General features: G+C 34.7%; 1 protein-coding gene across 1 annotated transcript in view; it reads right to left on the bottom strand.

Annotated features, from left to right (window-relative positions):
• The window catches only part of BRCA2 (BRCA2 DNA repair associated), a 57,516-nt gene that overhangs the window by 27,581 nt on the left and 15,445 nt on the right, over positions 1-14,490 (bottom strand). Inside the window, 5 exon segments of the mRNA XM_033103779.1 lie at positions 227-408; positions 852-1,282; positions 4,508-4,577; positions 5,688-5,780; positions 8,724-13,679. Coding sequence (XP_032959670.1) covers positions 227-408; positions 852-1,282; positions 4,508-4,577; positions 5,688-5,780; positions 8,724-13,679 — 5,732 coding nt within the window.

Raw genomic sequence — 14,490 nt, 5'->3', positions numbered from 1 at the left:
AAGGGGAAGAGAAATCGTCATTCTGAAGCACAGATCAGTTTGGTAGGATAAGGCAGTAGAGGACGAGGCTACCACTGTGGGGTGACTGGGAAACGTGGGGATTTCATTCATCCATCATTCCTGCTTTAATGTGTTGGTCTTCAAACAGAACAACGTGGAGATACTGGTTAACAACACAAAGTTACAACTTGCTTAGAGGCTGTTACTGTTACAGACAAAAGCGTACCTGTTTATGAGAACGCGCAGAGGGAGCTCGGCCTTCTACTGCGACTTTCAGAGAGATTCGAGGCATAGTGGACGTTTTTGCAAGATACAGACTGCCTGCCTGTGGAGAAATACGTTGCCTGTGTTTCTTTTTAATCCGCATATCCTGTGCATCTCTGGCATTCTGAAGATTTGTAATTAAATCTATTAAGGAATAAATAATTAGCAACCAATAATACTGAATATAAAATTTAAAAAGCACCACCTTTGCTTCATAAAACCGCATCTATCAATTTGCTCTAATTTTAAATCTTCAGGGGTGAAAAAGAGTTTAACTTGTAAACAACAGAAATAGATCTATTATTTTTAGTTCGAATTTGGAAGAAAATTAGTAGCCTGATAAAAAATATATTCCAGTAATGGCAGTCCTAGCTTTTTAAACAACAAAGTTTATAAGTAGCTACCTTTGAAAGAAAATATTAGAATAATTAAAACCTAATATTTGGACTTAGAAAAATCTAAAGCATTAAAGGAAGTTTTAAAATTATTAATCATCACAAAAGGGGGAAATCCTCGAGGCATTATTTCATACGAGAAATATCTACCTGAAAGGCAAAAAAATGTCAACATAAATTTTCACACAATACCTAACGGTTCTTCCTCACACTTTGTGGAGATTACAGTTGCTGCTTGATTGGAATTATCTTTGTTAGGCTGATGAATTTCACTGTGATTCATATTATTTTCATTAACACCAGAGTCATGTTCATCTATGTTTTTCTGTTTTTGTTTGTTTTCCTCCAAATTAGTATTGCTAACACACTGTTCATCTCTGTGAAAATGTGACTTAGTTTTAAAAGGTGGGATGAAGAGTTTCATCGCTTTGCCTGTAGTAATTGAGTGTCTTCTTTTTTCATTTCTTGTGGCAAGAACCTCATAAAATGGCTGCCCTGAAACTGATAAATTGCTTGAAGATTTTTCCAAAGTCAGGTGTTCATAAAGATGAGATTTAGACAGAAATCCTTGACCAGGTGCAGTCAAATTTGGAGTCTGTATTTCTTGCCACTCCTTAGTTGTGCTACAATGGGGAGAAAACGTTTAAGTTTGATTATTTACCAGTAAATGTACACATATGTAGACGTTATGGAATATGCATTTTTTTGGAGGCCCTCGATTGCTACATAAAGATCCTATTCCGGTTACTGTTTCACATTTCATCATAGTTGCCATCCCAAACAATGCCACACTTTTCAAGTCTACCACTAGGTGTCAGCACTGACTCCAGGCTTTGACTTGACCATACCAGAGACAGTCAGACACGGACTCTCTGCGTCTGTCTCCTCCCATTCCATCTCTGTACTCACCTCTTCTACCACAGAAAGCTGCCCGTCCTCTCCTCGGGGCTAAACTCCTTCACCGGTACTCCTGACCCCAGCTAATAAGAACTCAGTCTTCTCAGAAAGGAACCCCATTCTTTCAATTTATCCCACCTCCTTCCTTTCTCTTTCTACCACCTGTTTTAGTGCTCTTTTCATTTAGCCACCGTTGCCCACCCTTGAAACACTTTTTCCTCAGCCTCATCTCCCCTTCAAGCTAAGACTCACTGTTACCTGCCCTTCATGGCCAACCTTTATAAACAGGTAATTTAACTAGCTATTTGCACTCCCTCGTTCACTGAACTCTCATTTCTCCCACTATTCTATAGAAATTGTTCTCAATCAAGATGCTAGTAACTTCCCAAATACCCAAACAATATCGCTTCATGTGTGCACCCATTCTACTAGACCTCTGAGAGCTGGGACAGCTGACTTTTTTCTTCTTAAATTCTCACCACTAATATCTACACAACCATGGTCTCTTTCTTTCTTTCCTTCTCTCCTTCCTTTCTTTTTGCTGGTTTTTCCTTTTTTCTGACTCTTAAAAATATTCCTATCTCCAAAGCTGGATTTCTTTCCTAGACACTTTTGTGGGTGAGGTGAGTCATTTCCATTGTTTAAATAATCATATACCTAACAATAAAAATATTAATCTGTGGGGGAGGGGGTTATCACTTTGTGAGGGGTGTAAATGTCTAACTATTACATTGTTTTGTATACCTGAAACTAATAAAAAAAATTAATCTGTATTTTCATGCCTGACTTTCCGCTAGGTGTTATTTCTACAGTTTGAACTGCATATGGCACCAGACTCACCTCAAACTCAACATGTCCCAAACTATATTTATCATCTTCCCTGGCATACACGTTCTTCCTAATATTTGAAATCTTGTTAAAAACCTTGTACTTCCTTTTACCCCACCCTAAACCCCTGGTACTTGAAGTCACCCTAGAACTCATTTAGTTATCCATTCACGTATCCATCAAATATTTCCTACTATGTGTCAGACACTGTTTGGGCTGGGGGATACCACGATGAACATAACAGAATCATAGAGTTCAGTCTAGTGGATGGAAACAAATATGCGAAATGGTAGTAAATGCTATGGAGATAAACCATTCAATAACTGGCATCTGAAAAAGGGCTACCCTCACACTTAATTTGATATTTTGGTCAGCGATAGGATTCTATGTTGGAAATCATTTCTTCTCGGAATTTTAAAGACATTGCTCTGTATAATACATTACAGAATCTATAGTCTGCTAGCTTCCATTGTTAACAATGAAAGGATTTATACCATTGTGACTCTTGAAACTTTATTGAAAACGTGATTTTTGCCCTTGGGAATTTAAGGTTCCTCTTTGCCTTCCTAGTGTTCTAAAATATCATGAGGATGCACCTTAATGTGGGCCAGTTTTATTCCTGTGCTCTCTCTGCGGGCCTTTTTAATCAAGGAAACTCATGGCCTTCACTATTGGTAAAATATCTTAAATTCTTACTCTGAAAATTTCTCTCATTTCTCCTGTTCCTTCTTTCTCAAACTCCAAATTTTCAGATGTAAGACCCACAGGATTGACTTTCTGATTATGTTTTCAGTCCTTTTTCGTCTCTTTTTCTTTCTGCTCTACATTCTGGGGGTGTTCGTAACTTTGATATTCCATTACTTCAGAGTTAATTTATTTGTGCCATCATATTTTGAATTTCTAAGAGCTCTTTTTTAGCAGCTTGTTCTTAATTGAAGGATGCAATATGTTCTCTTTCCTGAGAATATTAGTAAGTTTTATTTTGAAGTTATTTTGAAGTTTTTTTCTCCTTACACGGTCTATTTCCTCTAAGTTCCTTTTTCTTTTTCTTTTCTGTTTTTTTGTTGCTTTTGGTTTTGTACTTGGGACACTATCTTTCACAAAGGTTTTCTTCCAGTGATCCTTGATTATCTGTTCTTATTTAAGGGGGAAGCCCTGAAGAGTTTACTGGAAGCTGTGTACTTGTGGGCTATTGTTGGCTTTACTGTCTGGTGATCTGGCTATGCTGTTTCAGCTGAGTACCTGCAAATGTAAATATTTTTTGTTTTTTCTACTGGACTGGTCATATTCCCCAGAAAAAAATTTCCAGTCTTCTGCACAGAGGCCTCGCTGCCAGCATTTGGAAGCCAAGCATGGGAAGGGGGCTAGGGAGTCTCACTACTCAACGTATGGATTTTCACTTAATCTGTTTTCAGTCCCCTCCTGCCATCCCATTCCCAATTCAGAATCCTTCCCACTCATCTGCTCTGGAGATAACCTTCTTGAAGAGGGATAACTGCCAGTCTGCTTTAGGAGAGGATATAGCTGCTGCTTAAACAGATTTTCAACTAATTTTCCTATTTTCTACCTCAACTTCAGAAGTACATGTTGCGCCAATTTGAGTCTTTCTCAGATTCTTTAGGGGAAATTGAGAGTTTCTCTGCTTGCTTTAATGTCAGGTTTTGGCTTTCTAAGTTTTTCATGCTTTCTGGCTTCCAAAATTTTGTTGTTTCTTCTGATAACTGTCCTTGTGGATTTATACATAAAAAAATTATCTTAGTAATTTTAGCAAGGTTTTGAGAGGGAGAAGAGATAAAATGATATTTTCTACACATGCCATCTTTTTGTTAATTGATTATGAGTAATTTCCTTAATCCCTCTCAACCTCAATATCTCATCCAAAAATCAGAATAAAACCTGTTTGTCTACTTTATTTATGACTCTAAAAAATTAGATAATAATATAATACTATAAAGTACTACCAAAGTACAGAATTATTTAATCCTGATGTAGGCTTTCAAAAAGGGAAGCATTAACTCCTTTATTGAATATTAGTCCCATTATTTTTAGAAATATTTATCTAAAAAACCCATACTTTTCCTACATAATATTAGAATTAAAAAAAAAAATTAAACACGTCTTACCAAAAGGGTGTACAGGTAATTGGCTCTAAAGAAATGTGATGCATAAACAATCTTCTATCTTTTATTGTGCCTAGAAAAATATTTTTTACATTATGCATTATAATGAAAATGAATTTTACATTACGTATTAATGAAACTCTAAGGGAGATTTTATTTACTATGTCTATTTACTACACATTATTGTAAATATTTACACAAAAAAGCTTGAGACAATTATACACGGTCTGACAATTAAGTTCGCGAACTTGTATGGCTGTTGCTAACCTTTTTTGATATCAGAGGGATTATTCACCATGAATTTGTATCAACTGGACAAAAAGTTAAACAATTTTCCTATTTGGAAGTGCTGAAAAGGCTGCGTGACAAAGTTAGACGACCTGAACTTTTCGCCAACAATTCATGGCTCTTGCATCAACACGGCACTGTCTGTGAGGGAGTTTTTAGCCAGTAAACAAATAACTGTATTGGAACACCCTCCTTTCTCACCTGGTCTGGCCCCCAATGACTTTTTCTTTACTCGAAGATAAAGGAAATATTGAAAGGAAGACATTTTGATGACATTCGGGCCATCAAGGGCAATATGACGACAGCTCTGATGGCCATTCCAGCAAAAGAGTTCCAAAATTGCTTTGAAGGGTGGACTAGGCGCTGGTGTTGGTGCATAGCTTCCCAAGGGGAGTACTTCAAAGGTGACCATAGTGATACTCAGCAATGAGGTATGTAGCCTTTTATTAGGATGAGTTCACGAACTTAATTGTCAGACCTCATATGTCAAATGTGGCTGAAAGATGGAGTCAAGTGAGGACACAGACATGACTGCTGGATTTGCCAACACAGAGATCACCATGTGACATAGGAAAGCATGATTTTGGTGGAATGGTGAGGGCCAAAGCTTGATTTGATTCCTGAACAAAATTATTATACTAAGTTCTTACTAAATTCTTATAGCTTTTTTATTAATCATTTCACATTTCCTAATGATGGACAACGTCCACATCATACTAGGTATTAAGGAAAAGTGCACATAACAAAGTAAGACAAGTTTAAAAAACCACACTGTAAAGTCTTTTCCAATTATCTATTAATATATACCCAAAAGAGATGAGAAAAAGTAATTTTAAGAATATTATGGATAGTACCTATTAGAAGGGGAAAAATATGGATAAAAACCAAATTTTACCGTCTGGAGTGCTTTTTGAAGACTTCAAGGATTTTTCTTGATTTTCTGTCCTGTCAAATTCAGTTATCAAGTTTCTTTTGATTGGGGGTTCTCCTAAAAAGAAATTTTCATAGTTTTCAAAGCAAATAACATCAATTTTATTTTTCAAAAGCCTATAGTCCATTTTTTAAAACTAAAATATTGACTCTTACAATATGTTAAGCAAAAAATACATATTAATTATAATTTAAATAGCAACCATTCTATTCTGAAGGAGAGGATTCATTTTTCAATATCACTTTAATTTCTATTATTTCTTGACCACTTAAAAATACCTATTTAATTGGATCTTGGGACAAACAGATGTTACCAGATACCACAGATAAGCTAGCACTGAATGTAATTCTAGGTTTATTGGCAATAAGGACAAAACTTCTTCAAATAAACATTTTTTGTATTAAACTCAAGAAGGAATTTATTATATAGGTCCTTGAATTAGAGTAAGAGAAAAGATTCTTTAAATTACTAAAATTAAAATATTAGGAAAAGTAATACTTTTTCAATAGTTTCAGGTGTATAAAACATAATAGCTATTTATACCCCTCACAAAATGAGAACGCCCCCAATCTACTACCCCTCTGACATTGTATATAGCTGTTACAATACCATTGACTATATTCCCTATGCTGTACTTTACATACCGTGACCATATATATGTATATATATATTTAATTATAGTTGACATTCAATATTATTCTACTTCAGCTTCAGGTGTACAGCGCATGGTCAGGCACGTACACAATCTATGAAGTGATCCCCCTGATAAGTCTAGTACCCATTTGGCACCTTACATAATCTATGCAACATTACTGATTATATTTCCCATACTGTATTTCATATCCCGAAAAGTACCGTATTTTGCGTTTATAATGTGCTCCCATGTATAATGTGCACTCATGTTTCTGGCCCAAACTTTCAGGGAAACAAATCTTTCGTTTTAATTCAGATTTTTATTTGTTTACATTTAGGTACTTGTTTTTTGTATTATAAAGGAATTTTAGCATTTATTTTTAACATGTCACAAGAAATTTTATGTAACAAATAATTACAAAACACAAGAACAGATACAAGGTACAAGGAATTTTATGTACCAGTAACAAATTTATGATATTTCGGCATCACAGAAAGCCAAGAACTAGTCGTAGTTGCAAGTTCATCGTAAGTTCAATAAAACCAATTATTGTATTCCAGGGTATCATTTTGCATACGGATATTGCTATTGATTTCTAGAGTTACACTTTTAACTCATAAGCATAAATAAAAAAATTAAAAACATTTATATAGATATGGAATTAGTACTACCCATGTATAATGCACATCCTTCTTTTTCCCTCACAAATTTGGGCAAAAATGTGCACATTATTATACATGTCAAAATATGGTAATACTTTTTATTTGAAAATTTTACAAAGGCTGAGAGTAAAATTAAACAATAATGCTAATTACGCATTTCTGAGTCACACTGATAATATGTGATAACAGGTACTTTCCTTTTTGATGCTTTATTAAAGGCAATGAATTTAATAAGTAGGATTTGCTAAGTAAAAATGTCCATGCAAGGCTTGTATCAAGTGTTAGATTATAATGTGCCTTAACTGTTTAACAAGGTTACTGGTTAAGTAACCAGAAGCTGATTAAGTTCTATATATACAGAGGGTGTCAAAAAATGTATACACATTTTAAGAAAGGAAAACTGTATTAACATTGTAATACTCAACACATATCGATAACAAAAGATGGCTACAAGTCACGTTTGACTTCTGCAATTACAAGTGGTGCTCAAAGTGGTTACCATCAGCGCCCAGACACTTCTGATTACAGCGAACTACTGCTTGAGCAATGTTGACCAAAGTGTCCGCTTGTATACATTTGTTTGGCACCCCTGGTATATAACAGAAGTCAGGGAAATTAAATAGTGATGCTGTTGAGAACATTTATTAGAAGTTGTTTTGAAAAGCAGGCGAACCCACTTCAGTATACACATGAACAAAATGGAACCCTATAAATAAAGCCATTATTTTCCATAAAAAGAACATGACTATAAGCATCTCCACTTCAGAATTCTGCACTAGTTTAAAGTAAGTATTATAAACTTACAACTTTGCCATAACATAAACTTGGTACAGAATGTGACCTGGATAACACTTGATTAAGCAACCCTGTATCCACCAGGATAACTCAGGGGCGAAAGGCACCAAGTGGAAGAATGAACTGAGGGCTTCCGTGTCTTTCTCTGTATTGTGAAGGGACTGGACAAGAAGACTTATAATAACTCAATTATTCTATGAGTATATAGTTTTTTAAAAGGAGCTAGTTATTTAAGATCATCTACTTTAAAGCTGGAACGTTAGTTCTGGCATTTACTTTAATTGCAACTGATCAACAGATTCAATTATTTAATATTACTTCTACTCAGAGATACTAACTGAAAAAAAATTACACATCAGCTAGTCTAGTAGTTGAACTAAGTTGTTAGACACACAGTTAAAAGAGATGTTAGAAGACAGCACAAATGGCATTAAGACCACAATACTATTTGCTAAGGATAACTGATTTGAGAACACTTCCTAGATGAACAAAAAGGAAGCAAGCCAACACCTATAACTAGAAACCAACTTTTTAAGTTAATAAGAGCCACAGTCTGAACCTCTGCTATCTATCTATCTGAAAACAATAAGTTGTTTAATGCAGGCTATTATAATATGAAGATAAAGAGTTTCAACTTTTCTAGATGAATTAAAATTTTTAATAGTAATTTCTCAATTATAACTATATTAATAATTTCTAAAAGTCCATGGAGAACCTCAAAACACAACTTCTTGGTACACAGACTTAGATATCAAGAGTGAGGTCACATTTCTCCAACCCACACATCAAAATCTGGCAAAACATACAGAGTATATAATACCCTCAATACTATAAGCTAGTATGCCAGGATTACTGAGGACTTATTTTCAAATGTGATTGGCAAACCAAAACGAAAAAATGGACACTTACCAATCGAGACAAGTGCTTCTCCTCTTCTTTTCTGAGTTCTTGAATTTAACAAAACTGTTCTCTCATTGTTTTGGCATGGAAGGAGAGAAGGTTCGGGATGACTCAGCAGATCAGAATCCGTCAGCTCATCATCTTCCATAAAAGCTTTGGCAATCTCTACTGCTTCTGTTTCAAAATAGTTTTCTGGGTCTTTGGAGTAAGTAGAACAAATTTCTGTATTTGTTTTCACGGGAAGAATAGGAAACATTTCAGTTTTCCCAATTTCCATTTTTATGTTTTTAGGTAAAGCTTGTTCTTTCCCCAAAAGATGACTGTTCTCAATAAGAGGTGTTTTGCTTCCTGATACCAACTGCTGTTTGTCTCGCTTAAACGGAGATACTTCAACATAGTGAGTATTATCTGAAGAACCAATTTCACTGTTACAGTTATTCGATAATTTAAGTTCTTTATTGTAGGCTTTTTCCATTTGGGAGTTTACAGAGTGTTCTGGGGCTCTCTTATCAATACAGGAGAGAGGAAGTATTTTTGATACATCTTGTCTGGATGTAGGTGAACAATGAAGACCATATTCACTTCTGCTTAAACCAAATTCCTTTAACATCCCCTTAACTCTGCTTAAGGCACTTTCAGAAACTGGAACCTGTTTTCCACTTGCGGTACTAAATCCAGAGAAAGCAGATGATAGTGCATTTTGCGGGGTATGTGTCTTCGTATTTTCTTCTCTTGTGACCTTCTCCGACTGTTGTTCAAAGGATACTGTGGAAAAGGGCAACTCAGCACTCTCTTCTAGCTTAGAAAATACCTGTCTAGCCTTTTGTAATGCAGCATCTGACACTTCTATAGACTTCCCACTCGCTGTGCTAAAAATCCCACAAGCATTTGTAGAAGAGACCAACTTGGGAAGTTTCCCCGTATGAAATTTACATACATCAGAAGCTTTCAAATTAACCTGACAAGGTAATACTTCAATAACTTTTCCTGATCCGGACATACTTTGGCTGTGTTGTAGAATTTGCTCCCTTTGAATGTCAGCAAAAACCTTGTATGAACACATACTATGTTCTTCACTATCTGAGGAGTTAGGGAAAATATCCTCTGATGCATCCACTGCCTTACGGTAACTTGCCACAGTTTTTGTTTGGCCAGTGCCTGATTTACTCTCAGTGTTTTGCTTAACAACCGGAGTGCAGTCATCTGTAAACCTCTGTCTCCATTTTGTTCCATGTGACACACTGACCATATGACCACTTGCTGTACTGAATGCAGGTGGCCCTGCCTCAAAATTACTGGAATCAGACATGGTTACTTCCATGGCTGCATTTTCATTTTCGCACGGGGAAGAGTTAGTCACAAACTTCTGAACACAAATACTGTCATTTACAGTTTGCGGGTATGTGTCTGCTTCTCTTATAGTGGATATTACTTCAGAAAAACCAGTGTTTTTTCTGTCTTTGACATTCTTCACTACTGGCTCAATTCGGGAATTATCAACTTTATTTTTTGAGAGAGATTCTGATTTACTATATACCTCATTGGAATGACAAAAATCAGAATAGTATGAATAGCTGTTAGACATGCTACTGCTATTTAAATAACTTGAGTCTTGTTTTTCAGAGACATGATTTTTTTCATTGTCAGTTATGATAGTGTTTGAGCAATTACCACATGAAGGATTTTCTACATAATCCTCAGGATATTCTTTTAAACATACAACCTTGGCAGCATTTATTTTTTCTGGTTGATCATCCAATTCTCCTTCTCTAAGCCATTTTTTTGCTTCAAGTAGTGAAGCCTGACTCACAGAAATTTTTCTCCCACATCCTGTGTAAAATCCCAATGCTGAATTTTCAAATGAACAAATGGACTGATTTGCGTAACAAGTTGTAGGACATTTTGCTGTTTCTTTTTCTATGGCTTCACATACTTTAATTTTCAGAGAGATACTATTTGACATTTGGAGATTATCAGTTTGTCTGTATAAATTATTACTTGAGAGCTTGGGTGGCATGGCAGTCTTGTTAGAAACAAGTTTTTTTTCCTCTAGAGAATTCTGCGTTTCTTTGTACTTTGGGTCAGTTGTTATTTCAACTGTCTCACAAGCTAATTCAAGCCCTTCTTTACATTCCTCTTGGTCCTTTAACATCTTTGCCCCTCGATGGCTAAAATCAGTGGCTCTACTATTATTATATTGCTTTTTTTCATCAAAAAGATTTTTCACTTTGTCCAAAGATTCCCTTGCAATTTTCACCTTTTTCCCACTAGCTGTATGAAAACCCAACATGGTGGGTTCTTTGATCTTTTCGATTTCACATTCTGGTCCTGGTTGGAGAGTCAGTAATTGATTTTCAATACCAACTGGTTCACCTTCTTTCAATGTTTTCTCTTTAACCATATCTGTTTCCTCATGACTTGAAATGTCTATTTTGTTGACATTTATTCCAGAAAGGAATTCAGAATTCAAGGCATCTGAAAAGTTATTCAATTCTTCTCCTGCACATTTTTGATTAAAGAAATTTACAACTTTATTTAATGAATCTTTGGAGATGCTGATATTTTTCCCACTTGCAGTCTGAAAGGATATATCAAAAATGTCAAAATCTTTTATGCTTTGCACCATGTTATTAGCAGTCAACTCTTGTTTATTTGAGGTATTAACATGACATGTTTCTTCAGCTTTCACAACTTCCAAACACGTTAAATCTGACACACTTTCTTTGACTCGAATGTTTCCCTCCTTCATAAACTGGCTAGATGATTTTAGATGTATGTTGTGCTGATCAACATATTGCAAGACATTTTCAGCATTAGGGATGTAAACAGTATCATTTTTATTTGAATCACTGCCATTAGAGTCTCCTAAGGTACAAATATTTGTACCAGCACCAGCATATTTGTCATTTTCATTTTCTGTGTTTTTCTTGTGATCTGCAGTATTTTCTTCAACAATCGTGCCAGTAGTCATTTCAATATTATTTTGTTGTATTAGTTGGCATTTATTATTGTTTTCATTTAAATTTGTATCATTGTTATAATTTTCTAGGTTAAACAATGAAAGAACAGAATCGTTACATTTACTTGAAGAGAAACTTCTTGGATCTACTGCTGCAGAATTTTCCTCACTAATATTCTCCATGTCACTGAACAGTTTCATAGCTTTTTGCAGTGCTTCACTAGAAACATTCAGTTTTGTGCCACGAGCAGAATAAAAGCCTCTAAACTTCACTTCGTTTTTATCTGTTAAATATCCAGAAGCACTTTTGTTACAGTTGGTTTTCAATGAGCAAACAAACTTTTGCTTACCTTCAAATTTCCTGCTGCTGTCTACCTGACTGATAGTTGGGGCATTATTTCTGAGATGAAGATCAATGTCATTCCATTCCTCAGAAGTGGTATTCAAGGCAGGAGTCTGGTTTTCAAGCATTTCAAATTGATTATTCTGTATCACATGGCTTGGTTTTTGAAACTGTGTAAATTCAAACTGACTTCCTGATTCTTCCAATATAGTAGAAAGTTCTGTAATTTCTGCCTTTTGGCTAGGTGTTAAATTCTGGTTTGAACTAAAATCTTGCTTTAAAGATACAGTTGGAGGAGTTGTGTGACTATTTTCACTATTAGAAGCAAATGTACTAATTTGTACACACCCAGATACAATGTTAGTTGACTGTGAATTAAGTGCGTGAGGTTTTCTTAGTTTCTTTTGATTTTCTAACGATGATGTATTTGCAATTTCAACAAAAGCTAAATCAGTATAAAAATGTTCTTCGATATCTTTGAAAAGCACTTTACCTTTCTTAATGTTGTGTTCAGAGAGTTTTATCTCTTTATTAGAAGCTGTTCTGAAGCCATTTCCAAAATTGTGATTTGAAATGGGATCTGAGAGTCCTGCCCATTTGTCCATGTAATTATTATTTCTATTTGATTTCTTATCTATATCCAAGGAGATGTCTGATTTTGAATCTTCGCTTAGAGTCCTTTTTAGTTGCTGTGTTACATTATTTCTGTTCTTCTCTGTAAGATCACGGACTATAGATGATGAATCAAAATCTTCTGTAATGGACACACTGACTGCTTGTTTATCATCGATACCTGTACCTACTACGATGGTAGAGTTCTTTAGAATAGGTCCTCTTACGTAACTGAGGTCAGCCTCATGAAGTTCCTTAGTATTTTTTAAAACAAGAATATTCGTTTCAGTAGTTGTTTCAAAGACAAAATCATTCTCATTGTCTTGGAAAAGTTCTTCAGAGTTTGAACTGATAGTTATTTTTGGAACTGAAGTTGTCTCTTCTTGATCTTTCTGGATTACTGTGAGACTTGTATTTTGGTTGAATTGTACCTTAACAGAAGATGATGCTACTGTTACGTATTTTTCAGGTGACAACAGCTCAGCTTTTTTAGAATTTTCATTTAAAACACGTATTTCTTGATTCTTTTCCATGGTGATATTTTTGGTTAAATCAAAACCAGCTCCATAATTCTTATATTTTAGTTTCTCTAAGGTTGTATATGATTCTTTTCCTCTAAAAATCACAACTGGGTTTGATGGAGGATCCTTGGAGCTAGGAGTTAAAATACTGGCCTTATCATGGTTATATAAACAGCTTTCCTGGGATGGAAAGTGAACACTACTATATTGTACTTCTGAATATGGCATTGCAGGCAAGACATTTTCTTTTATGTCTGAAATGCTTTGGCTTTTTGGGTCAGCTTCACAATGTTTTTCCTGCAAGCACGAGAGATAATCAGTTTCTGTGGTTATAAATGACTGCAGTTTTTCTTTATTAACTTTTGCTTCTTTATAATCAAGATCCTGAGATATTATTTTATGATTATAAGAACTGCTTTCATTACTGGAATATTTTCTCAGATTTGTTCTTAAAGAGCTGGTTAAAGACAAAGTTGGTTCTTCAGAATCATTCTGTAAACACTTGTTTTTGACAGAAGAATGTAATAAACCTAAGCATAAAGACACAAAGTGACAAAATAAAATTAAAGTACCATCAATCACAGTCACTAAATATTTTCTATAAAGTTAAAATTCTTATTTTCTAAAACAACAATTATATGAAAAGCAAGAAGTGAATGTCAGGTTTAAAACAGAAATAATTCTAAATATTCTTTATTTTGAATTTATTATATTTTCCAACTAAAGATGAATAGGACCTAGTATTTTTTTTTAATATGTATCAACTCAATCAAAATTAGTATGTAGTTTCAGAAAGCAGCTAGCTACCATGAGTAAAATTCAAAGTAATTATATTAGAAAATTGGAAAAAATTCATTGCTGATATTGATGTAATAGAAGATTAAAAAGCAAGGCAAAGGAAAGGAATTAGAAAAGTAACCATTTCCATTAGTTAATTCAGTGTTTCAAATTGAAAAAACACACACACACACAAAATCAACCTTTAAAACCAGGTTCTACATATGAAGGGCCTGAAAGATGACTTAATCTCAATTATAAAGGTAAATTTACCTGCTCTGTTCAGTTAATTTTAAAAGACCTCTGAATTTCCTATCAATAAGTCAAACTTATTCATTTCATTTTCTTTAATCAGTGACCACTACTATATATTAAGTTTTAACTGATACGTAACAGCATTAAACATTTTTCTATGGAAATTAACCCAAATCTCCAACAGTTCCTCTGTATGCCAGTTCCACCAAACCCATCAGTTATTGAGATGTTATAACCCACTACAATCTTCTCACAGGGAGCTAAAATCACCTTTTTAACACAGAATTTAGCTACTAATGATATGAACTG

The sequence above is a fragment of the Rhinolophus ferrumequinum genome, chromosome 4 (assembly GCF_004115265.2).
Source record: "Rhinolophus ferrumequinum isolate MPI-CBG mRhiFer1 chromosome 4, mRhiFer1_v1.p, whole genome shotgun sequence".
NCBI lineage: Eukaryota > Metazoa > Chordata > Mammalia > Chiroptera > Rhinolophidae > Rhinolophus > Rhinolophus ferrumequinum.
Note: the sequence above shows the minus strand (reverse complement) of the source record. Positions and strands in the feature narration are given on the sequence as shown.